At 37.7% G+C, this 26,032-nt stretch overlaps 1 protein-coding gene across 1 annotated transcript in view; it reads left to right on the top strand.

The window, feature by feature from the left end:
• The first annotated feature begins 783 nt into the window (after positions 1-783).
• SGK3 (serum/glucocorticoid regulated kinase family member 3) overlaps positions 784-26,032 on the top strand; it is a 29,662-nt gene continuing 4,413 nt past the window's right edge. The window contains exons 1-13 of the mRNA XM_009816713.2: positions 784-925; positions 6,182-6,265; positions 8,229-8,301; positions 10,710-10,785; positions 16,477-16,564; positions 18,512-18,561; positions 19,880-19,937; positions 20,739-20,822; positions 20,920-21,051; positions 23,106-23,218; positions 23,438-23,474; positions 23,588-23,674; positions 25,786-25,881. Of these exons, the coding sequence (XP_009815015.1) occupies positions 848-925; positions 6,182-6,265; positions 8,229-8,301; positions 10,710-10,785; positions 16,477-16,564; positions 18,512-18,561; positions 19,880-19,937; positions 20,739-20,822; positions 20,920-21,051; positions 23,106-23,218; positions 23,438-23,474; positions 23,588-23,674; positions 25,786-25,881 (1,056 nt within the window). The 5' untranslated portion in view covers positions 784-847. The remainder of the gene's footprint in view (positions 926-6,181; positions 6,266-8,228; positions 8,302-10,709; positions 10,786-16,476; positions 16,565-18,511; positions 18,562-19,879; positions 19,938-20,738; positions 20,823-20,919; positions 21,052-23,105; positions 23,219-23,437; positions 23,475-23,587; positions 23,675-25,785; positions 25,882-26,032) is intronic.

Genomic DNA, 26,032 nt, shown 5'->3' with positions numbered 1-26,032 from the left:
GTGAAGAGGCCTCTAGTTAATACTAAGCTCTCTGCCTTCTTGACGTCTTTATCCTCTCTCTTGTCTTGTGCCCTTCTCAAGTTCTGCAAAGAAGCTGACTGTTCTGCTGAAGGGAATGGACAACCTTACTGTTCTGCTAAACACAAAATATGCCAAGTATGGGGGAATAGATGGCAGAGAAGAAATATTCAGACAGACACATGATGCTACCTGTGTCCTTCTCTAAAATTCATGAAAAATGACTTTTTCTTATGTCATCTTTCATCTCTGATGTGATAATTAAATACACTCAGCATGTTCTGACAAATCTGAAATGCCCTCTGGTACAGCCTCATGTAGGTGAAAACCTTTGGTTTTGAAATAAACTGTTCTGAATGTACATGTTAGTGGCTTTTCTCAGATGTCTGATACTAGGTTGTCATCTTTAATTATTTCTCCATGCTCTGTCTTTGTTCCTTCAAAGTATTGTCTGTAGTGGGCCTGAATCTGTTTCTAGTATGTCTACACAACTGTGATTTTTTTTTTTTTTGGGTGCACTTGTGTCCTTAGGGAACATGAGTGACTTCAGTGAAACAACAAAGGACCGCAAGCATGAAACAGTTCGCAAAATCATAATGATTATGGCTATGTATGTGCATAGTAAAGTTCTTGTCACACAGGTTTTAGCACTGTGAGTTAAGTGTTCCCCTACTTAATTTTCCTTTTATGTTCACTTTAAGATTACGTGATGGAATTCACGTTTTTTCAAGAAAAGCTGCGTATCTTGGATCAATACCGTTGAAGATATCTTCTGATTGCAACACCCCAAGCAGGGTCCTGTAACAAATCTGTCAAAAGAATACATACAATGGATCTCAAAGAAAGCTGCCCAAGTGTTAGCATTCCCAGCTCTGATGAACACAGAGAGAAGAAAAAAAGATTTACTGTAAGTATGTGAGAGTGTAAGCACTGTGGGCAAATGCATAGGCTATTAGCGCCTAGAAGTGCTGTTTTCTTTTTTGTACTAGTAAGCTTGGTATTATTTTCAACAGGTTTATGGAAATCTGTTCACTTGCTCTGATGAGTGCTGGCCATAGTCCAGTTTGAGAACTTGTGAATGTTTTACAGTGTTTAACTGTGTTGCTTTCTGCAAAAAGAATTTGGCTTTACAAATTTCTCATATTTTTACCTCCGAATAGCAGCATCTTCTCAAATAAAATTTCTCAAATATCCCTGCCCAAATGCAGGGATAATATTTTGATACCAAATCAGATTAAGCTTTGGCATCCTACATGCTTTTTCATGAAAACCTTTATTTTGTAAAGGAGTAAAGTGTGGTTTTGGTTGTTTTTCTGTTTTGTTTTTTAAGTGGCCATTTTTTTCATAGATATGCTACTGTACTTTTATAATTTTCTGTGTAAAAGCAAAAATAATAAAACTGTCAAATTTTTGAAAGACTTTTTTTCTCTCTTCCTTCCTGTTTTCTGATTCTTATGCCTATGAGTTTTTCCCTATCCTGTTCCCATGTCCACTCCTTGTCATTCTCCTCCCTCTTCCTTTTTTGGCCTCCCAATTTGACTTGCTTTCTGGAAGTAAAGTCTTCCCATTCTGTGGGGAAACTCTTTGCATACTGAAAAATAAAGTAGTGTGGCATGGATTTTTGTTTTGCTTATATGTATGCTAGGATATAAAGACGGCATCATAATACTTCCTTTAAAAAACTCAAACTGTTTCATTGCTCTTGTGCAACTTCCTCTAAGCTTTTTTTTTTGAGTGACTTAGTCACTCTTCAGATGTGGAATGCAAACACTCTTAGACTCAATTGCTGTCTAAAGAATAAAACAAAACAAAGATTTACTTTGAGTTAGATACCTGTCTTACCTCTTCGCCTCCCTTCCTCAAAGAAGAATAATGCTATTTGATTCTGCAAGTGTATCAAGATATAATTTGGGGAAGGACTGTGCTGGTAAAGGGAACAAGTAAAAGAGAACTTTACTAATACTTTAAACTGCTGCATGCACGTGAAACTCAAATGAGCAGGAAAAACTTCGTAGAAATCTGTAAACTTCAGCAAAACAGGTTTGTTTTATTGTGTCAGTGCTAGCAGTCCTGCTGTTAAAATGTGCCAGTGTGATACATTTGTGGTACATATTAGTGGTGTGATTTCCAGGTCATTTTACCTAAAGATCTGTGTGACAACCTTAGCAACTTAAAGGCACTTTCTTTGGGCGTGCCCTTTAGAAAGCTGTACAAGCAAGAGTAGGAAACTTCACAAACTGGGGGTTAAGGAGGGGGGAGGAAGGAATCCAACCCAGCTTGCAGTGTGTGGAGATACGCTTTGTCTTTGCAGCTTCTGCTTTCTGCATCAATGAGCAGCTTGACAAGAACTGCTTTTCACAACCAAGCTTTTGAGTATTATCGACCGTATTTTAGGATTTGGTAACAGAAGTGAGGGCCATACTAAACTTCATGGTAGGAACTGTGAATTCCAGCATGTGTCTGTCAGTGCTCTTACTGTGTCTCCTGTTTTGTAGCTGTGTTGTAATGACTGGAGGCTGTCAGTACTGCTTTTGGAGGAAGGGGAGTGAGACAGGGGTGCAGGGGCAAACAGTTCTTAACAAATTTGTGGTAGGTATATCTGTCTGTTTCTGATAGCAATACTAGTGCCATTTCTATAAAGAGCAGTAAGAACCTTAAGGTGAAAGAAAAGGTTAAAGTGATAAAGGCTAGGAAAGACTTCAGGTGACTGTTTTGTATAATCTTCACCTTACTGTCACTTACAGTATATATCCCTGCTGCTTCTGAGACTGTTCTAGAATCTTACTGATCTGAATAGAATCTATGAATTCCAGCTCCAGCCTTATAGTAGCTCACTTAATGCTGGCATGGAAACAAGACAAGCAGGCGCAACTTTGCTTTTAATAACTCTTTTTCCCCTCACACTTGCCCTGACGAAGCATTTTTAAAAACAGTCTTGTCTCTGTGGAGTCCTCATTCTGATCAATGAGTTAAGCTTTTCAGTTTTGTCTTTGGAAATGAACTCTTCATTCCTCCTGAGCATTTTCATAACCTTTTATTGAATATTTGATTTGGGTTTGTTTAATACTGCATGCATTTGATAGATTTACTACCAATATTTTTTTTTTCTTGACTAATAATTTCATGTTTGAATTTTTTGGGTGTTCTGGCAAGGAAGGTTTTTTGCTTCCACTTAATTCGTGGTAACCAGCCTCTACGTAGATCTGCTCTAGTTCACTGTCCTGCCTTTTTCTGAAGATTCAGCATTCACTTTCTCCATAAAAAGAGCAAAATACTTGCTTGTTTTGGATCGTATCAGGGCTATATTAATTGCTATTCTGTCCTTGCTGCATAGTGGGCCACTTTCTTTTGCCTGTTTTGCCAAATAGCTTTGGTTTGGATTTCTTGCTTCTATCCCTGTGCTGTGTGATGTCTGAGGCTTAATTTTCTCTTCTGACCTGTTCTCTTGTCTCCCCTCATGCCCCAATCATATACAGGCTTATTAAGAAATCTCTTTCAAAGGTGCTGTTTGTCTGATTAAATCTGGAAACTTTGTCTCAGACCTGTGATGTATAATCCCCAGCCCTGTGGAAATTGTGGAGTTGTGTTTTTTTTATTTTCTTGACACTTAGTAGTTTCATTACTTTCTCAATGCTTGCTCTCTTGAAATTGGAAAACAGCTTATCTTTTTACTTATCTTTGTTTAATACAAATTGAATATTTAATCCAGAAGCATGAGCTAACAAAACAGAGTTGAAGCCTTTTCATTTCAGTGACTTCTTTCCTGAAGAAATCTATCCCATCCAGAAATAGCTGGACTCTATCCAATCTGTATCTGGGAAGATAGTTTATGGTGATAATTGTGATTGTGATGTTTTCAGGAATTCTGTTTGTTGCTTTTTTTCTTTCTCAAAGCTTTGCATTATTTATCCACATGTTACAAGGAGTGGATGTGCCTTATCTATTTTTTAGGAGTTTTCTAAGACTAATTTTTTTGTTTAGGAGTAATTAGATTTGAAAAGGTTATTGTCTAGAAAAGCAGGGGGGAGGAATCTGGCCTCAGCTAGAAACAGGCATTGCACATCTCTCTAAATCATTACATAGATGTAGCTGATTGTAGTAATACAGCCCAAAGACGTGTTATGTTTTTGGGTTTTAACAAATTCTTTGTAGGTATTGTATGTATTCTTACCATTCAGTGCTTCTGTAACTGTTGAACTTGCATTTTCTACTTTGTTGGGTATGCAAGAGCATTGGTGATGGTGTGAACTGGATGACCTCGTATGTGTTTTTTATGCTTTGTCATGTAAAAAATGTTGACTGTGTCATTGTTCTACAGCTAGCTACTCCAAGAACAAAGCTGTTTTGAGGTTGATAAGGAGGTGTATATCATCTTGTACCCTAAGTTGCTTGCCAGTGCACTTTGCAGTCTCTGCATTTTGCCCTGCTAATTTAGGAAATTGTCCATGGCCTGCTTCTTAAGCTTGTTGGCATTGGTCTGCCATGCAGTCATGGGGAGTGAAGATGTGTGTTTGAGCATCGTTTGCAGGACTTGATTGCTGTATAAGATACGTAGTTCAGGAGGACAGCACTTAAGTCTTTGCAGCTGAAGCTTTTGCTGTTTACAGTCTAGGGAGGCTCTAGAAGGTGTGTAGCTAGGTTTTGTGCTAATGCTTGTTTAGCAGTATAAAGGAAAGCTAGTTTTCTAAGTAGAGGCTCATCAGCATCCTACTGGATACTTCTATCCAGCCTCTTGTGTTCCCCAGTGAAGACTGAGAGCGGCTTATTTGGGCAGTTAACATAGCATGAATGCAAATCTCAGGCTAAGGAACTGATGGTGGTGGCTGCCAGTTCCACTGAGGGATTTAAGACAAGGGAGCTGCTCTTACAGGACAGAAGGGAGACTGGGGCATTGGTCCAGTTTTCTGTATGGGGAATTAGCAGCCTTCTGCACTCATTTAGAATCATAGAATTGTTTAGGTTGGAGAAGACCTTTAAGATTATCCCATCCAGCCGTTAACCTAACCCTGCTAAGTCCTCCACTAAACCATGTCCCTAAGCGCCTCATCCACAAGTCTTCTAAATACTTCCAGGGATGGTGACTCAACCACCTCCCCGGGCAGCCTGTTCCAGTGTCTGACAACCCTTTCAGTGAAGAAATTTTCCCTAATATCCAATCCAGACCTCCCCTGGTGCAACTTGCAGCCGTTTCGTCTTGTCCTATCACTTGTCACTTGGGAGAAGGGACCAGCACCCACCTCTCTACAACCGCCTTTCAGGTAGTTGTAGAGAGCAATAAGGTCTCCCCTCAGCCTCCTCTTCTCCAGGCTAAACAATGCCAGTTCTCTCAGCTGCTCCTCAGAAGGCTTGTGCTCCTTGCTGTGCCCATCCTGTCCCCTGAAGGAATAGCCAGGCTCCTTCTGGAAGCACAATAAGGTGGAAAAGGGAGGTCAACTAGTTGCGTAAGAGACAGGAAAAACCTGCTGGACGCTCAGCTGTCAACCAGATTTGTGAAGCCAGGGATTGACAATCTGTCTAGTTACTGGAGTCCTCTGCTGCCATGGGATTTGAATGGCCAGAACTGTGCAGCAGGTTCCAGCTATGCCTCCCTTGATCCCAGTGCTGTGTATTATGTAACCTGTACTGTATTTCAGCCACAGCAGTGTTTTTTTCCCCCCTGAATAGTTGTGTCATCTGCCAGGATCCTGACTATGATATGTATTTAAGATGTTGCAAGGAACAGTTGTCTTTATAACTGCCTTCCATGTGTGCTTTCTCTTTAGGTTTTGGTGAAAGCAATCTTCAATATTTAAATGCTTTACTTCCTTAATATTAGTCTTTATTATGGATTATGAAGTTGTTTAAAAATTTGCTATGAAATTTGTTTAGACTACTGTGTGATGGCCAGGTGTTCTTGTTGGATATGAACTAATTTATGAAACTCCATTAAATCAGCTTAAACTCCAGGTAAGCAAAAACTATTTCTGTGAAATACCAGATTCTTCTAACTGTTCTTTTAGTCATTTGTGTTGATGTCTGTGTGACAGCTGTAAGAAACGTAGAGCTCAACAAGTACATTTACACAATACATTTAATAACCTGCCCTTATTTCCACCACAGGATTAAACCTGGGAGGTTTTATTAAAATTTGCTGTTGGCAATAACTTTATCTTTGTTACTACAGGTTTACAAAGTGTTGGTGTCAGTTGGCAGAAATGAATGGTTTGTCTTCAGACGCTATGCAGAGTTTGATAAACTCTACAATACGGTACGTAGAAAGCAAGCTATGAAATCATGCCGGAATAGCACAGAGTAACACTTGTTTGCAGTGTTACAGTCTGAGTTAATTCCCTCATTGAGGAGTTTGAGTCGACATTCAATAACCATAGGAGCCTGTTTAAAGAAAATGAAAGGGTGGGTTTTTTAAACTTTGGTTTGTTTCATTTTCGAACTCAAAATCCACTTATTTGTTGCTTTTTTAAATTGTTGCTTGGGATCCTAGTGTAATGAGAGAAACTTCCAATTTACTGATTGTCAGAACGTCTGAAATGCGCATTTGTTCATGATGGTAAAAAATCACTGCAAAACTTAAAACATCTAGATAGATAAATTTCTCTTCAAATAAGTGTTTTACTTTGAAGTACTGAAAGCAATGAACAAATCCTTGTTTACTAATACAAACTTTCTGGTAAGTCAGTCATGGCAATTGCTACCTGCAGTTTCATAGCCAAATTTTGTGGCAGTGGTCCAAATAAAATAGGCCTCTTCAGCGACTGAAGTATGGATTTCTTGCATTCGTTGCTAGAAGAGGATTTTGCTCCTTTTACGTAGTGGGCAAGCGAGGCAAATACTTGGTCAGATGGGCAGTCTGTTACGTGTCCTGTGTCCATACTTCTCTCCAGTTCTTCATGTTTAGAGCCCACAATTTTTGCTTTAACAAAAGAATAATTCCTCTGTGATCCCCATAAGAAAATACTACCCAGCTGCTTATCTGTGCCTTCATTTCCCTTCTATTGCCCCCATGGGAAGCAGGCTTTTCTCCCTTCTGCCTCACTGTACATGGATTTATATGTGACAGTGGTATACAAATGCAGGCAGTGAGCTTGGAGCTCTCTTAAAAGGTCTGAGCTGAAGTCAGCCTGGATGCACCATGCTATGCTTTACCTCCATCTTGGGATAGACTTGCAAGTGATGCAAAAACAAAGTATCCCCTTTTCGACACCTGCAGAGTGAGTGTTGGTGATCCTGTTCCTTTGCCACATCCTCTTGCTATTCAGGTTAGCATTACTCTGCTGAAATTTGTTCAGCCCTGGTCTTTCTAATGCATGTAGAGGTGGAGGTCCTGGGCAGGCATAACCAGGAGGACATTTAGTCCAGTTTCTATTCAGTGTAATTCCTATAGTATAGTACACCAAAAAGAACTCTCATGTCCCTAAGTGGAATAGATACTGATGTTTCTAAGGAAAGAAGAATCACCAGCTGGTGTATTAGAAAACTACTCTCTTAAAAACGCTGAGAGTAAGATTGGTCTTCCTGGAGCTCTTGAAGATGAAGCAAATGTAATCAAGGTTTGGCTCATGGCAGGTTTTTTTGATAAATTCAGTATATGATCTTCTAGTCAGTTTGTCAAGTGCAGACTGTAATCAAATTATCAAATGCAGTATCATAAAACAAGCTGTTCATGTATTTACAGTTTTGACTTGGGGTAGAGCACCTGTGGTTTCTGAAGCTTTAAGAATGTTGTTTGGGGAAAACCCAGAGGCCTGTATCCCCAACCCATGTTAAACCTCATCCATGCATTCCTATGTAACCAGCCAAGAAAAAAACAAAAAACAAACCCAAGAGAGATAGGGAATTGATGGAGGAAGGAAGTAAAGAGGAGGATAAAACCAGCACTGAAAGTCTAGCCTACTTTTTTAATATGGGCAAGTGGAAAATCATTTTGTCAGTATTGCAGAAGATGGCTGCAATAGTCCGTAGCTTTCTAAAGTGAGATGGCCTTTGAGTTTAAAAGGGTATGACTGGTGCAAACAAGCTGAGAACAGGTTGGTTTGGGTTTGGGTTTGGTTTTTTTTTTTCCCCCCCTAAGTGTATGAGTAGGGAAGATGGCAAAGAGGAGCAGAATTACTAGCAATCAGATGTTCCAACTGTTTGTCAGAAAAATCCAAAACGCAGTTATTTCTAGGTACTTTGTCTAAGCATAATCCAATTGTATGTGTTTTTGTTTTCAGCTAAAGAAGCAATTTCCCACCATGAACCTGAAGATTCCAGCTAAAAGAATATTTGGAGATAATTTTGATCCCGGTAAGTTATCATCTTGTTACTCACTTTGTCAGTTTTTTCATATGAAAATTGATCTATTCCAGCCTACAAGAAGCTATCTAAAATGAGTTTTACACCAGTCCTCAAAACAGTGACTAAACCAAAGTTTAGTCATGTTCCAGTGAAGGACAGGAACTAGCGTAGGTAGGTATTCTACCTTGTGATGTTGAACAGTCTTGCTTAGTGGCCCAGCGCCTTTCTTGCGCTGAAGGCTATAGCTCGCGAAAAATTGGAATAACTAAAGGATTTATCTTTGAAGGCTTTTGAACTCTGTGTCTCTAAATGTGCTTCCTTGTACAGTTCAGATGAAAATGAACTTTGTGTTGTTCCACTTCTTAGAAGCCTGTTTGATATGAACATGATGTGTTCCGGTTAGCAGTGACGGGTCCCAATTAAGCTAATGGAAAATCAATTGTAAAGCGCATTGAATTAACATAGGTGGCACCACTGATGAATAAGTAAAAAGGCAAAAGGCCTTTGCTCTGTGTGTTCATACTTTTCATTCAGGCCATTTTTACTTACGGGATTTCCTGATGGTCATTGAGAACCTCCCATCCTCCCCTGGCTTGCTGATGTGATCAGACTGTGTTTGTAGTTTACCCTCCTCCTGCACCTGTTTCAAACATGTAATTTTCTCCCTTGCTGAAGAACAAATGGATGCAAAGACATTGAACTTCTTGGGATATGTTGTTTTGCGTTTTTGACAGTTGCTTCAAACAAACTAATTTTTGGCAGTGACAGTTAATCATCTGGATCTTGACATGAAACTCCCTTTGATTATTTTAATAAAAAATAAAGTGCAAGTATCCAGGCTCTGATGACCTCTTCTGGTGAAGAAGTAAATGATTGCCAGAAGTTCTACGTGTATTATTTCTACAGGGACTTCTCGTTTTGTTTTGATTTCTTTCCTTTTCTCTGACCGTGGGGTTTTCAGAGCTGGCTGAAGACCTGGTAATGTCATGCAGTCTGGTCTGCTGTACAGCCAAATGTACAGGTGGATTTCTTAGAGTCCGATTTAGGAAACTGGAGTTTAAATGGGGGTGAAAAAAACCCCAAAAACTTATGCATGTAAAACAAAGTCCTCAGACTTGTTTTAAGTTTCCGTGAACTATCCTGAAATCCTTGAAGCATGAGAAACGAAATAGTTCTCAAGATGTTTCTTGCTGGGGGGCAGGGTGGAGATGGAGCCATGATGCTCATTTAAATAATTCTTTATCTTAACACTGATTTATTGACGCTTTGATGTAGTGTTTCTGCTGGCTTCTGAAACAAGTCAAATACTTTACAAACGGTGAAAAGGTATTGTACTTCCGTCAGTCCATGCTTGGGTATGCAGCATTGTGCTATTGCATTGGAGTGGTAAGTGCAGTAGAGTGAAACTTAAATATCCCTTTTCCCAAAGTCTACCAAAAATACTGTCATAACGTATATTGTCATCTAGATGCTCCATTGTTATTGTTATTCAAGTTATTTCAAAATTAATCTTGTTTGAATTTTAAAAAATGGGGCAGAGGGAAATCATAGAAACCAGTCAGGGTACAGAACTAGAAAATTAGAGAATGCATTTGAGCTGTCGTGATGCAGGTGTTCTATCTTCAACAATGTGGATAGCTCTGTGGGCTTAGCATGGCTGATTGCATTGTACATCCACCATACTGAAACTGCTGATGTTGGTGACTCCTGTAACATCTTTATGCAGTTTTACCTTCCTGTTTGATGTCAGTAATTTGGGATGACTAAACACCCTAACAAGGGTTTAGGGATTACATCACTGAAACAATATGAACATTTTTATTAATATTTTAAATACAGCTTTTAGTTTATAATTAATTTTAATTTAACATTTTAGTAGTTTTTACATTAGAGATTATGTCCAAAACAGGAAAAAAGGCATTTTATTTAGTTATCTTTAATGGTTACATCTGAGTGCCTGCTGGCTGAATCAATTGTGCAACTTTCCCACTGCCATACGTATATTATGGAAATATGCTGCTTGGTGGGACTGTTCGTGTAAAAACTTGACTCGGGCAACTGATGTCAGGTTTTGCCTGTGGCTTTTTTCTGAGTGGAATCAGGTCCTGAAGGGCTCACCCGTGCAACAAAGGCTGTACAGGTTAGCCCATTACGACTGCATGCTGTTCTTGAAGCACTTCAGTGCACTTTTAATCCACCTGGCTTTCTACATTGTCGGGTAGTGTAGCAGAGAAACTGAAATTTGTTCTCCCACCTCACTTGAATGTTATAAGCTTGTGATTTTCATATACAGAACCAATTGTGAACCAATTTATCTTTAACTGCTTTTGAAGTCCTAAAAAACCCTAAATTTGAAAATACGCCTTTTTCATAACCTGACTGATAATTCTAATAAATCTCTTTTTTTTTTCCCCCAGATTTCATTAAACAGAGAAGAGCAGGACTGAATGAATTCATTCAGAATTTAGTTAGACAGCCAGAGCTATGCAACCAGTAAGTAGTTTAATTTCTGTTTTATAAAGACTATTTAAAAGACATAAGATGTCAAATACAAAATGGCAAATTAAGTACTTTTAACCAGAAAATTTATTCTACCTGTTCAGTGCTCTTAAGTATAATAAATAAACTTTAATATGGCTGTTCATTCCTTCAGGAGAAATCTACAGACTGATGAACAGCATGAAGATGTCTTTTTTGTTTTCTGAAAACTGATCTACAAATACACTTGCAGGCAATTAACTGATTTTAGTTCAAGAGGTGCAGATTCTAGTGTAGATTTTGTTGCTGTAGGGCAGGTGTTTGTTTTGCCAATAGCTTTACTGTTTGGAAACTCTACCATCACTTGCTACTACATTGTCCTTCTGGGAGTAAGTCACTGCCTGCATCCTTTTGTTAGAGCAGTTCATGTGTCCACTCCAGAACTTGTTTTAAGCCCGTTAACCAAGTAGCTTAATCAGCTTGCTTAGGTGATTTGGGATAATCAAGCTGACCTGCCTAAAGCAAATGAATAAGCTTGCACATAAACTGTTCCATCAAAAGAACTGCAGGTGTGGTAACCTCCATCAGTGGGATGGTGACGAATGAGAGATGGTGATATGCTAGAGTCAGTTCCAGTTAAATCTGGAGGATAGCGCTTCTGTGTGTGAACTGATTGGGGGGTAAACTGCATTTTTCTTTCAGTTTAAATCTATACCTAATCAGTTTAAACTAAATCCATACAGCTTTCTATGTTACTTGAACTAGTAAAATGGTAAACCTTTATGCTTGACTTTAGTGTTGAGTAAATGTCTTTAATATGTAGGGTTTGTGAAACCTGTGAAACTGCCAGTTGCCCACAGGAAAAAACAAACTCTAACAGAATATTACTGCAGTTTGCAGTGTGCCATCAGATTATTTAATGTCCTATTAACCTGAAATAGGTACTTCCTTTTCTTTTTTGGAAAAAAGCATTTTATATATACTTCCTTGTGATTCCTTGTGATAAGTGGAAAAAATCTTGAAACAAAGTCTTTATGATGGAATAGTTTTCCACTAGGACAAATACTGTGAGGTTTGTGGTTGTAGTCATGTTCTTCTCTGGGAAAGAATTGAAAGCACCTTAAAATAACTAGTTATTGAAAGCTAATCTGTTTTGTTACATTAGGAAGACACTGGTTTTATTTAGCACAGTCCCTTCCCCAGTTTGGTTGTCAGTATGTCCAAGTAAAAAATACTTTGTCTCAAAACGTACTATATTTGTTCTCCAAAGGTAAAATGGTACTTTTCTTATGCAAAATTGTGTGCTTAAAAAAAGCCAAACATCAAATCCACCTGCCTTAAATTTTTGTGAGCTTTTGAAATTGTTTTATGCTCAAATGCATCTGTAGCTGAATCTATGTTCTTTAACATGGCACTTAGCCTGTCTGATCCACTAAACCTAGCTTAAACCAGTATTAAGAAATAGGTCTTAATGTGTTTTGGTGCTGTTGAAAGTGTGTTAAGTAAAAAGCTTATTAGGCATAGTTCTACAATAAAAACAAAATGGAGACTGAAGTTTGTCTTGTGCTGTTCTCCTCCTCCCCACCCTTAAAGTAACAGTGATTTACGTGTGAGAAAAAGCAAGCCTTTAATTCACAATTCAGTGCAAAAGCATTTAATTTTATAGTAATTTCTGTGTTTTTCTTTTAATAACTGCAGGGTACCTTGTTTTTCTGGAGTGAGCTTTTACTTTTTGCAGTGCTCCATTGCAACAAATCCTATTAATAATTACATAATCTGTCACCTTTTCTATGTGTCAGTGAATGTTATTAGTGAAGAAATACCAAAACTTTATGACCTTGGTTGTTCGGCGTTTTCTTTGGGGTTTTTTTATAAAATCTGCTAGAAACTACTCAAAGAACATGTGGTGACTGAGTCTTTGCAGATAGTGCACATCCTTGCTTTCTTAGACTGTTTTGCTTAATGTGCTAATTAAATTTGATATTAGGTAAAATAACTTATGTAAAGTTAGTAATGTACAAGGAGGATTTAGGGGGTTATGCATTCTCACAGAACTTTACGGAAGTCTACCTTCCACTACATTTCTTAAGCATTACAACCAGTATTAGGATGTCATATTTTTAAGTCTTACCTAGGAAAACTGTTTCACTAAAAGCTTAAGGATGGTTCATGATGATGTCCTCATTTCTGGAAGGGAAGGCACCTGAACATCTGAATTGAAAAGCAGAAACATCAGGTTCAGTGTGTCCAAGATGGTAATATTTACATTATTCTCTGAAACATGCAGCACTGTGGTGTTCTTTCTTTTTTATTCTTTTTTTTTTCCCCTCCTTCAGTGGACTTTGTTCTCGGGTCTGACGTGTTTGTTGAACATTGTATCAAAGCCAAACCTTTCTCCTTGATAATAAACCCAACAAAAACCTGAAGTGCATTAGAGTGATTAGAGAGACCCTGTAATGGTTGATAAGGATTTTCCTGCAGTCACTGTCAGATGGAATATGGGGTGAGATGGATCATTGGCTTAGACCAAATTGGGAATTAAGTGGACTAGCTTCAAGCTGCGTTTACTCAGCTGACTGTATTTGATAGAGAACTTGCTCTCATGGATAGAATGCAGATGTTGCAAAAAAAAAAAAAAAACAGAAGAGGTAGAGATCTGGTAATGCATCCCCCTCGCTGACTGAATTAGGAGCTGGGAGTTTGTTACTTGAGCACTGTGAGGCCCCCTAAATCACTAAGTAACTATTCAAATTGGGCTGCTCACCCCCTCAAACATAGGTCTTAACTGAAAAAGTAATGCAATTAATTGTCTATCAGAACATGTCCAAAGAAAATCTGTTTGAATCCAAATGTATAATAGAGAATGCATTAAAGATGTAACTTAGTTATTTTTAAATACTCCAAAGTAGCTCCTTAATGAAAATGAGAACATTTGCATAACACTTGAGGAACTCAAGGATGACAATACCCTGCAACCTCTATGGGAAAATGAGTTATCAGTTCCTTAAGTGAGAAGCGGGGTTCTGCATTTGTTCCCTGGAGGAAAATGAGAGTGACTAGATTTTTCTCGTTTCAAGGTTTGATGAATATAAAAATGAATATTAAACCTCTGGATTGTAAGATCTTGCAGTTCATATTGGGAAAAGCAAATCTTGTATTACATTAATTGTGCTCTTTTAAAATCTTACTGTACATTATGACTTTTTGAGCCTTTGCTTTCTGTAAGAAAGATAGCAGTGGTTTTTTTGTGTTTTTTTTTTTTTAAGGTGTGTGGAGAAGAGGGAGGGGCTGGGCATCATTATTTAAAGTGTGTCTTAAACATTAACGTTCTGTCACTGGCAATTAATTTTACCATTTTGCTTCAAAATTTATCTAACTTCTTGGGCTTGTTCATATTTGTGCGTGTGTCCAAAATTTTTGTGTGTCTTCATATGTTTCTGCAGGCAGGCTAATGCAGAATGAGTATTTAGGCAGAGCTTGACACCCCTTCGTGGATTGCAGAGATAATCTATAAATAAATTTGTCCAGTTAAAAATCCAGACAAAACCAACTTTTGCTGCTAATATATGTCCAACATATATCGAGCATCCCTTTTTAAATGGTTTTCTTGATCCTTTTAATCTGTTACTTGAGGTTATTTTAGGAATAGTTTCAGTGTATTTTAAAATACAGAGAGTTAATACAGCATAGAAGTCCTACCAATCTATATAGCATTTTGCATAGCATGCTGCAGTCTTGACTAAGAAATTGGTACATTAAATTTTCTTTTTAATAACTACTTTTTTGCAGTGCTTTTAGAACTACAAATGTGAACAATGTAACATTGATCAGTTACGCTTCCGGCTGTCATGTATTGTGGAGATTGTTGAATACCCTGCAACTGTACAGCAGCCTTTCAGAGTGAACTAATTTTTTTTTCCTGCTGTGAATTCAGTCATGGACAAAGTTACTACAGTAACTATTTGAGATTTGTTACAACATGCTCTATTTAATCAGCCCGTTGTCCAGAATAATTAATGCTGAAAGGTAATTAAGATCTGGTTTTGTTGTTCTGGCTAGTGAAAAGCATTAACCATAACTTTTTATTCTTGATGTTTTGATGTCCAAAGATTCTGAAACTTAAATTGTTGCATCATGAGCCAATATTACTACAATATTCAAACCACAATGATTTTTGTCTTCCTGAGACTCAGGATGTAAGACAGACCCTGAAATAGATCAGAATTTGGAATTCATGTAAGATGGGGAGAATTAAACTGAAATGATGGTGAGAAATTGTGTGACCAGTCTTGTTGCTGTATTTTAAACCTGAAAGGCTGAAGGTAACTGAAACGGATTTCAGATAGGGTTTAGGAATACAAAATGTAAGTGATGGAGACTGGGAGCCTCAGATAGCACAGGACATGAATTAGGTTCAGTAATGCTAATATGAAATTCAGGAGCTGGAGAAATACCAGAAACAGCTCATCTCTTTCTTCTGATCCTCACTTTACAGAAGCGTGGAGGGTGAAATGGATTGAAAATAGCAAAGCAAGTATATCTGCTTCTTACATAAACCCACCCTATTTTATATATACTAGGGGTAAGATAAAAGAGCAGCTCCATAGTAAGTTAGTGCTTTTCTTGTACTGAATGGCTCGTGCAGAGTTTCCCATCAGTGGTTGCCCTGAGACCTTCTCAAAGAACTTAATCTCTGAAATTTAGGTAGGATTTCTTCCTTGATAAGCAGGTTGCCTTTTGGTGAACTGAAGGAACTTGAAAGATTCAAGTTATCTCTTCAAGAGGTATATAAGCTATACGTGATAGCCATTTGTTCAGGCATTAATTTTGCCTCACTTGTATTATGTTATTCTTCGTGCCCTCACTGTGCTGTGATTAAGAAAGATGTTACATTCTTTTGAATTTACTGTTGGGTAAGCCTTGCTTCCTGGGAGCGGGTTCTCAGAATTCTCTTACTTTCCGTACTTTCTCCCAGTCCTCCTCCCCCAGCCCCTACCAAGACAGAAGGCAGAAACCAATGCTGAAGTTAAAATGCATCTCCTTAGGTACTGTGGGAAGCTTGTAGTCTCCCTTCCTGGTTTCTGAAGGATAGCATTTGTGTCCTGCAGCTGACTGGAAGGATTTCTTACGTTGTCTTGTCTGTGCCCAGTTGGAATGCACTCTGAATACAAAATCACCATCTTCCGCTTTAAGTGAATGGGGACAGGAATGTTACTACCGTGTACCTCTTGGGACATGCAACTCTTTTTGGGATACAGACTATGTATTTCATTCTGTATTGTGTTGGACGATTTCATTAATTTTGGAAAACTAAAAATGGTTTTAAACTCTTCAGTTTTTTGAAAGAAAGTTGGTTTCGTGGTGGTTGCTAGCCAGTTAGAACTCATGCTTTGGATAGTGTTCTTCTAATAATTACCTTTTAATGCAGTTCTACAGAGCATTTTCTTGTGAAGTCTTCACATACACGTACTTCAACATGTCACCTTTTTGCAGGTGGAAAATTTTATGTACTGTATGTAACACATTCAGCAGTTGAATTACGTTGCTATAAAAGCATTTCTTGTACACAGTCTTTAATGACCAGAACTTAAATATAAAACTTTGTGATGAGTAACTCCTCTGTACACTGCTGTTTAATCGTATGCTTCTTATGGCTGAAAATTGTGCAGATTGTCGGTGTGCTAATGAAGTTAACTGTGTTTCTAGCCCAGATGTCAGAGCATTTCTTCAGATGGATAACCCAAAACACCAGTCCGATCCATCTGAAGATGAAGATGAAAGGAGCAATCAGAAGGTAATAAAACAGAAGTAGAACAGTCTTCTAAATTTTAGCTACTTGAGGGCAATCTTAGGTATATTATTTACTGAAAATCACTGGTTAGTTTCGCAATAAATCCTGTCAATGCTCTTTTAAACAAATGTGTTCCACTGTGGGCTGTAAGATACTTTTCTGTCAGATGTGAACTGCAGAGAGGGGTAAAAGTGATTGCTAGCTTTGCCTTACTTCTTCTTCCCCACTTGCTATATGGGTTAAAGAAACAGCTTTAGTCATAGCTTAGCTGTCACAGTTTTTTGCAATCTCTTCAAAGATTCTTGCAAAGAACATCTGGCAAGGAGCAGGGGAGATTGAATGTTTAATTGTCTTGTTGTTTGCTTGTGTGTTGTTTTTTTAAATAGGGAGAGAAATATAATTCTTCCAGGGGAAAAAAATGCAGTCTTTCTAAAAGTCACTTAGGAGCAAGGATGGATTTGATTTCATTGCGCATATAACACTGTGTGAGGTCTGAAGCCTCTTTTGTCACAAAAGCCACTACATAGCTAGATGGATTCTCTGAAAATTAATTTACAGCCTCCAGAAACAGCGCTGTTAGAAAAAAGGAGTATTTCTAGGATGGCATAAGTGCCATATTTAAGCTTGTTTTCTCTGTGGCTTACTTCTAAGATCACATCTGTATGCCAAGTACTTCTCTTCTTATTCAGCCCCTGTTCAAGATGTAAGACTTTTTATTTTGGTTTGTGTGTGATCCACAGCAGATTTAGTGTTTTCTGAAAGTCTCACCATCAAAGATGCCAGTCTTTGCTTTTTTTTTTCCTTAAGTGCATGACAGCACTGTAAGCATGCAGCAAAATTTTAATTTAAAATACCAGTTTCCTCCTCCTTTGAAAGGTATTTTAAGTAATGTGGAATGATGTAAATCTTCTGTGGAAAATTAATTACGTGTCATGCCACAACAAATTCCAAAATAGGAAGAGAGCTAACGCATAGTGGCCTGGACCATACTTTTAGATAGAAAATTCACCTTTTCATAGTTACTGTAAGCGTTGAAGCTGAAGAATAAGGAACAAAAACAAGCCCTCAAGAAAAGAAAAATCTTAAAACTTACATAGGAGCTTTTTAAAAACTGCCCAGTACCATTCTGTGATTGGCTCTTATTAATGAATAGTAGCATCGAGCACTGCTGTCAGGGCATTCTCTGCTTCTGTAGGAGTACTGGTTTTGTGATGCCTGCTAGCCTGTCCTCAGGTAACTTGTATTTTAATGCAGTTTATCCTTCTCTGATAAAGTCCAAAACCACAGTGAGGGTACAAATACTGCTCTTTTAATCAGAAACAAAATGGAGAAAATTACTTAAATGACAGTGGCTTTCTCCTCTCCCTGTAACTTACAAATTCTGTCTGGCTGTGTACTGGTAAGATTCATGCCGTTCCTGGAATTGAGTTAGTTAACCTTTAATGTCAGGATAGAAAAGGTTGGTAATGTTTTTCTTGGGGCAGGGAGGGTGTTCACTTTTGGTTTTTTTTAAAAGCATCTGTCTTTCATTAATGACTTTTGCATAAGCAATGTGGGTTTAAAATTATTTTACTGGTAAGGACTTGAAAAATTAGAATAAAAGAAAATATATTCCTAGAGCAAATACAGAAAGGGTTAAGTTCTGGATGAGGAATAAGTTGTTGGTTGAAATGCTCTTAAATTTTTGTTCCAAATCTTGTCCTCTGTGTTTGGACACAATTATTTTACCTTCCTCGTTGAACATGGTGTGTGTAGAATTAATTTGTGACAAGGTGGTGATGGCCAGATGTTTCAACTTACTAAGTTCCCAGTCTGGATGTTAGATCTCTTTAAAAATCTAATGTAACAAGTGTGAAGGTATTGATTAAGCAAATTAGTAGAATATGTTGAAATTAATATTGGCTGAAATATGAGAGAATTAAAAATAAACCTCTTTGTCTCTCCCAACAGTTAAATTCTACCTCACAGAATATCAACTTGGGACCATCTGGAAACCCTCAGTAGGTTTCAATTAAATTTTATTCAAGTGTAATTCAATTTAATGTAAAATTTTTATTTTAATGAAATTTTATTAAAATTAATTTTAAAACCTGAAAAATTAGACTGAATGTAACTGTTAATAGTATGAAAAAATCTTTGGATATATGCCTTTATTTGTCGATGTGCACTGCTCAGGAGGAAGTAAAACATTGAATCCTGTGCTACATAAACAACCACTTTAAAAACATTTTTTCACCTTCAGATTTTGTTAGTCTGCTATCCTTTTACTTAAGGATGCTATAGCAAAGATGACCTCTCTGTCTTGGGAGTGGTCGCACAATTGTTAACATGAACAGTCTCTGAAAACAAGTCTGTTTTAATGCATGGCAAAAGAGCAGCTTGCCTTGTTGGTATTACAAACCTCGTTACTGAAGTCGTAACTTGTTTCTCTGGTGTCTTCTGTAGAATTTCGGTTCTTGGTTCTGTGTGAATTTGTGCTTTTCTCATCTAGGAGATGACTGCTGTTTTGGTTTCCTCACAGATTTGTTCTGGGCTAACAGGAGGAAATGCTTAATTGGTTGCAGTAAGAAGTGAAATTTAAGAGTACTTCCCTTCAGGGGCAATAAATGGAGAGATGTATGGTGATGTAACTGTTGTTTTGGAGTGTGAAAACATGGATAATTGTTTTGCTGACAAAAATATCTCTGCATTGTATTTAGGAAAAAGTGAGGGAATCCTGGGAAATAACTGAAAGGAGTGGTGATGTGGGAAGTGGAAAAACTGAGAGTGAGTTCGTATGTACACACACAGCAGAGGGTGTCAGGGCCTCCCTCCTCTTGCTGTAGTCTAAAATGAGAGAGAAATGGATGGAGGAAAAGATGGGATAAGCAAAGAGAGAATAGATAACAAACTTGGTCCTACCTTCCTTTCCTCATGTAAGCTTGAGAATCTGTTTGGCCCTCTGGAAATAAGAAATAAGCTCCAGGAAAAGTAATGGGGAAATGGAGACTTAAAAATTACAAGAAACAGACTATGGAGAATGAAATAACAACCTTGCTCCTCCTTTTACCTCTTAAACTTACAAAATAAGATAAACTCAAAGGATGCAACTTGAACACTTTCCCTGGAGGAAAACGGAATTGCAAAATGAAGAGGAGTTGTCATCGCCGAGGGAAAGTCTGCAGAAGTCTAGGTGTTGGGTAGAATGAAGAATAAAGGAGGGTACTAACAGACCGTTCTTCTCACATTACAACTCAAGTGCTACAACAGACTGCTGTACAGCTATAAAGCTTGTCATTTCTACCCAGATGACGTGTCTCCTTCCTAAATATCTTTCAGTGCTAAACCAACAGACTTTGATTTCCTGAAAGTTATTGGGAAAGGCAGCTTTGGCAAGGTGAGCTTTCTTATTACTGTCTTATCCTGGTGCAAGATGCTAGCTGGTGTCTTGTGCATCGTGACTGTTGGCTAGACTGGGCCAGAGGTTTTGGAAGTGGTATCAGTCTAGGGTGGCATATAAACTGTTGTAGTGGATCCCTGTTGCTGCTTTTTTATAGCCCTGCCATTTTTTCCCTGATGTGGCAGTTGGCTGCCTCGGTCACTTGTTGGGAGTAACAAAAGGGAGTGTTTCCCTTTCTCATTAAGAGCAATAGGGATCCTCTTGTTTCCCCCAGAGAGGAAGGGAGGTACCCCTGTGCTTATGTAGCAGCTGGAGTATGAATTGTGCGTTTCCCTTTGTTGGCATGGATTGTTTTGTCAAACCCCTAACGCTGTGGAGCAGTGTGAGCAACAGCCCATTGAAAAGTGACTTGAATACTGATATTCTACAAAGATACAACAGAGAATCCCCTTGAAATCTTTTTGTTGGGTTATTTTTCAAGTTGTTGTTTACCATTAAATCATCTTTAAAACTTACAAAACCAGCTGAAATTGATCTTGATAGAGATTCAGCAGGTCCTGGAAACTAAATGTTATAGTTCAGTCTTTCATGATACCACTATCATGACAGATTTTACTGAACTGTAAGCTCACTCTCTTGGAGATTACATTGCTGATTGACTATATTAAAATCAAAGAAACTTTACTGAAAAAAAAAAATAGCACGAATACTTTCCAGTCATGCTGAAATTATGAAAATATTACTAATAGAATGCGAACTGCAACAATCACATTTCTTAATTTGTTTTGAATTTCACAGGTTCTTCTTGCAAAACGAAAACTGGATGGGAAATACTATGCTGTCAAAGTGCTGCAGAAAAAAATTGTTCTTAATAGGAAAGAGGTGAAGAGAAGTATTATTTCTCCACCCACCTCCCTTCCTTTTTCTCTTAATTACAAGATCATTCCTGTTTACTTATTGATCTTTTACTTCCTTATAGCAAAAACATATCATGGCTGAACGTAATGTGCTCTTAAAAAATGTGAAACATCCATTTTTGGTTGGATTACATTATTCATTCCAAACAACAGAAAAGCTTTACTTTGTCCTGGATTTTGTTAATGGAGGAGAGGTATGTGGTGGTTGTGTTTGGATTTGAGTCTCTCTATTTTGCTAATTCCGGGTGGGAGGAATGGAACGATCCTTTACAATGGGCTGGGATCAGTATTCTCCCCATTTTGAAAACCCTATTATTATCTGCTATTACTACAGACTTCTTTAGCTATATGGACCCTGTTCCTCTTCTTATCGACAACTTTAATCCCAAATTTATTCATGGTTGTCAGATACAAATACTGTGTTTTACAGTTACATAAATGTACCTTTATTATGAATTAATCTTTTGTTGACATTTTTCACCATGTAAAACTGTCTTTCGCTCTTGCATCTGCGTTAGCTGAGATGCTAGTATTTCAAAAGCGGAAGGAAGGAAATTGGCAACTGTATTTACTACATTGATATTATTTGGAACCTTGGGATTATTCTGTAGCTTCATGTGGTCTAATTACTTCTTGCCAAATAGCCTTATCCTCAGGATTCTTTGCTTTGAAGCAATGCTGTTGAATCTGAGGAGCTATTAAGTAACTTGGGGGAAAACTTGTGAAAGGAATGGAGAAAGTCTGCGTATGTTTAAATATATTTCTGGAGCAGTTTGTCTTCAGCTAGGGACCTGTTGCTTTTCAAAGTATGCTTTACTTTCAGGAGTGCTCAAGAAACTCATGTATAAACTGGTTGAATAGCCAGTACACATGAGAAGGGTATAAAGTGTTGCTTCCATTCTTTCGAAAGGTTTTGTGGAAAAATCAAGGGTCTTGTAGACTAATACTACCTCGACCTATCTAGGAAGTTAGTTGTGATTGAAGAAAACAGTGTAGTGAAAAATTACTGTATTAAAGGAACTATCCAATATACATGCTTTAAAGAAGAGCTGTTTGTCTTGTCACTTGCTGTTTTCAATTTAGTAATTTACTGGTAGAAAATGTACACATTTCAAAGGTCTTACAGGTGCTTAAAGCAGAACAGGAAAGAATGATGAGACAGGATACAGTTGTAGATGATAAAACTCTGGTAGCTGGAAGAGCACAGGAGAAGGGGTAGAATTTAAATAGTTTGTTTTGGCATACCTCAAGGCTTCCTATGGTGTTGCTGCAGCTGGGTATACATGGACAAGTATAAAGTATGCTGAATAAACCAGGATGAGATATGAACTGGGGTATACATTAGTTCATGTGGCCTATTGTCAGTATTTATGATGCTCCTAGAGCTTCTGGCATTCTGACCCTTTTAAGTGTCAGAGTTGGGACAAGGTGGGCCTTTCTCTTGTCTAATGTACTGTGATCTTATTTAGACGGTATTGGTTTGCTCTACTCTGAATTCCTGGCCACAACTTTTTTGGCATTCTTCCAGGCAAACTAAAACACAGTTGAAAACAGCTTTCAAATTTGAATGAAGTGGTTGGAAAGCTTTGGCTTTTTATATTTTTTTTTCCCAAACTTTGTAGGCAGAAACCAGAAAATTTCTGTTTCCTTAAAATTTTTAGAAGTTGAATGGGTACTATAGTTTCAGCTGTATGTTTATTATTTAATCTTTGGCTAAACTTCCATATCCATATCAAACTATTTGAAGCCAGACAGCTCACCGTAGTTGAGAGAATTTGTGGATCAGCTTGGAATATACATCTCCCGAAATGATCTACATCTAGGTGATTTCAGAATACAATTATATAAATACTTAAATACAAAACTTTGAATGCAAGCCTATACAGAAATGGAAGCTCACTTACTTGGCACCAGTTTATTTTCTGTTAGGAGGCTGTCTTGCATGATTTAATCTTGCCAACCTCTATTCACAGCTTAGTGGTTTACTCTAGTTCGTTTTGACTAGTCTTGGTTTTAGGGGAATGTTTTTATGTGTTTGAGTTAAGTATCCATTTCTGAACTACAAAAGAGTGGAAAGGAAGTGAGTGAAGGAATGACAAAGTCATTCAGCAAAACCCATTGTATTTCATTTTATGTTTTCTTTTTTAAAAAAGCAGACAGCTAAATATAATTACTTTTTACTGTTAAAATTACTTGTTACTTGTCTTTTTGTGTGTAATGTTCTTATTTACTATTTGCATTTTTACAGCTGTTCTTTCACTTACAAAGAGAACGTTCCTTTCCTGAGCACAGAGCCAGATTTTATGCTGCTGAAATAGCCAGTGCACTGGGCTACTTACACTCCATAAATATAGTGTACAGGTAAGTTTCTGAAATGTATCCTTGTCCTGCAGAAGTTCAAAATAGGACAAATTACTGAATAAAAACCACTGCATGAAATCACCTTATGGGAAGCTCGAACATAACAATTTCACCAAAACTCGAAGCTTTCAGCTGAAGAATAACAGTCCTTGCCTCTGAAGCTCTTGTGTTAGTGACTGCTGTTTTGAATTAATATGATTGATTTTTTTTTTAAAATAGGGATTTAAAACCAGAAAACATTCTCCTAGATTCATTAGTAAGTATGCAACATTATTTTTGGTTTTCTCTGTTCTCTCACAAAATTGACCCTTACGTGTATTTCATTGTTGACCATGTTCTGTTATTAAAATACCACTTTTTCTTAAACAGGGTCATGTTGTGTTGACAGACTTTGGACTTTGTAAAGAAGGAATTGCAAGTTCTGATACCACTGCAACTTTTTGTGGGACACCAGAAGTATGTTCACAACTTTCATGTTTTTTTGACTAGTAATTAATGACTGTTGACTATTATTAATATTTGTGTGACTGGAAGATCAAATATTCCATTTTGTACTGTTGGAGATTCGCATTCTTTCAACAAGCTCTTCCATGAAATCAAACCAAAGACAAGCTTCCTGCAGATCTGTTTTTTTGTCCTTTTTACTAATACACAGTGTCTCCTACTTAGTACCCATGTCCCTATAACTCATCTCTTCCTTCCTCCTTTTTTTCCAGCCCTTTTCAAACATTCTGTTCCTCCCATGTCTCCTAACTGCTGGCTAGACACAGGACAGTTAGCTTATGTAACAGCTGCAATAGATTCGCCTATAAATCTACTTACCATATTCTGCCACTGATTTTTAGTAGGTTTATAAGGACTTAGTATCTGTGAGTCTTGAGCAAATTTTGCACGTGTGAAACTGAATTTGCTGACTGAGTTTATACAACTCTTGTTTCTCTTTTTACTGAGAAAACTAGGCTGGAAAACTCAGAATCTGGAAGTCTTGAACACATATGAGGGATTACTGAAATGCCAGGATTAGTGGCCTTGGTAATTTGATAAACATACTTTAAATTACAGAAAAGGCCTTTGAAGGCAGTGAAGGATGAGTGAGGAGTAGTATTTAGCTGAAACATTTGAACTAAACAAAAAAAAGGCAGGTGGCAACATGCGACAGCTTACCCTAGTTATGATCAGACTAGGAGTCCATAAAGGTGAGTGGTAAATGTGAGCTGAAACAGTATTTGTTGAATATTTTGGAAAGTTCAAGGGACAACATATAGAACACTGGTAACTCTGGATCTGTTCAAGAAAATCTGTGGGTTTTTTCTTGTGTTCAGAGGCTTAGTCTTCACACTTACCTTGGACTTGAATGAATTGCAATCTAAGAGGATGCTAATGCTGTTGCTTCATATGAGTTCTTAAAAATAACTAAGACCTAAATACAGCAGTTGTGTATTAGCCTTTCTAAACCAAGATTTAGATTCAAATCTTTCATGATCCTGCTAAAAGTGTAATGATCTTCTCGGTGTTCTAAACACTGAGTTGAATGACTTGGTGAGTTCCAACACCTAAAAAGCTCAAAGGAGTTTGTGAAAGATTAGAAAAAGCTTAAGTAGTTGAGTTCAAAATACTTCAGCTGCTTTTCATGCTTTTGCAGGGTCATCTATAGACAAATGAGTTACAGGGCCCTCACACAGAAAGTTTGAGAAAGACTGATGTAATTAAACTGTGAGTTTCAGTCTGTGCCTTGTCTGACAATGCTATCATCTACTTGTAAATTAAATTTCAGAATTTGGATACTAGAATGATAGAAGTGTTTTGAGAGGTTAGAAACTGTGTGTGCTGTAGATGAGGACTGAGATGATGATGATCCAGCCATAGTAATTTTATATTGCATACTCACAAAGAATATTCTCATATTACAAAGTGGCTGTCCTTGTGCTGTAGTATTAGTAAGCTCTGAGATGCTGAGTAAATGTCTTGCAAGGCAGACGGAAACCAGTTAGCATCATCATTCAGTGTTCAATGGTATCAGATGTTTATCACAATCAGTCAGGTGATACCTATTTGACATGAAACTCTAATTTAGCAACTCACAACTCATGCCCTCATCGAGATTTACAGTGAAACTTAATATAGGTCATACAGTGTCTCAGTTATGATAGATTTGAAGGAGAATTAACATCTCCTTCCATTTTTATGTACTGGATGGGGAGCATTCAGGCTGACGATGGCAGAATAGGCATGGCTAGTAGCCAGCTTGCTGAGAGCTGTTGCCTCTGCAACAGTGTAGCAACCTATCTGAAATGTAAACCAAGTCTCTTAATAGAAGTGGCAAAGTAGTTTGGCAAAACAATAGTGTGTGGGAAGTATTGTTTCAGTTGGGAAAACAGCTGTCCTACTTGGTAGATGACCAGATGGTGATGAACTATTTGCTAGGTTTGTTGAAGGACAAGATAAATAGTTAGCAGTCTTACAATTGCTGTGAAGCAACTTTTCCTGAATACTGTGATGTGACTAAAACCTAGGTTTAATTCTTGCTAGCCTAATGCTCTAAAATACTTTTTTTTTTTTTATTTTAGTATCTTGCACCAGAAGTCATTAAAAAGCAGCCCTATGACAACACAGTAGACTGGTGGTGCCTTGGTGCAGTTCTTTATGAAATGCTTTATGGGCTGGTATGTACTTAATATGTGGGGGGCAGGGGTTGCTTCGCCCCCTCCTCCCCCTTTATATGAAGTAACCCTGGAGTGTTGTTAAAGATGCTAACTTGTGCAGAATATTTAAATATTTCACTTAAATGGATGAACAGTTTGTCTTACACTTAAC

The sequence above is a fragment of the Gavia stellata genome, chromosome 3, assembly GCF_030936135.1.
Source record: "Gavia stellata isolate bGavSte3 chromosome 3, bGavSte3.hap2, whole genome shotgun sequence".
NCBI classification, from domain to species: Eukaryota; Metazoa; Chordata; class Aves; order Gaviiformes; family Gaviidae; genus Gavia; species Gavia stellata.
The sequence above is the reverse complement of the archived record's forward strand: the minus strand, read 5'-3'. Positions and strand labels throughout refer to the sequence as shown.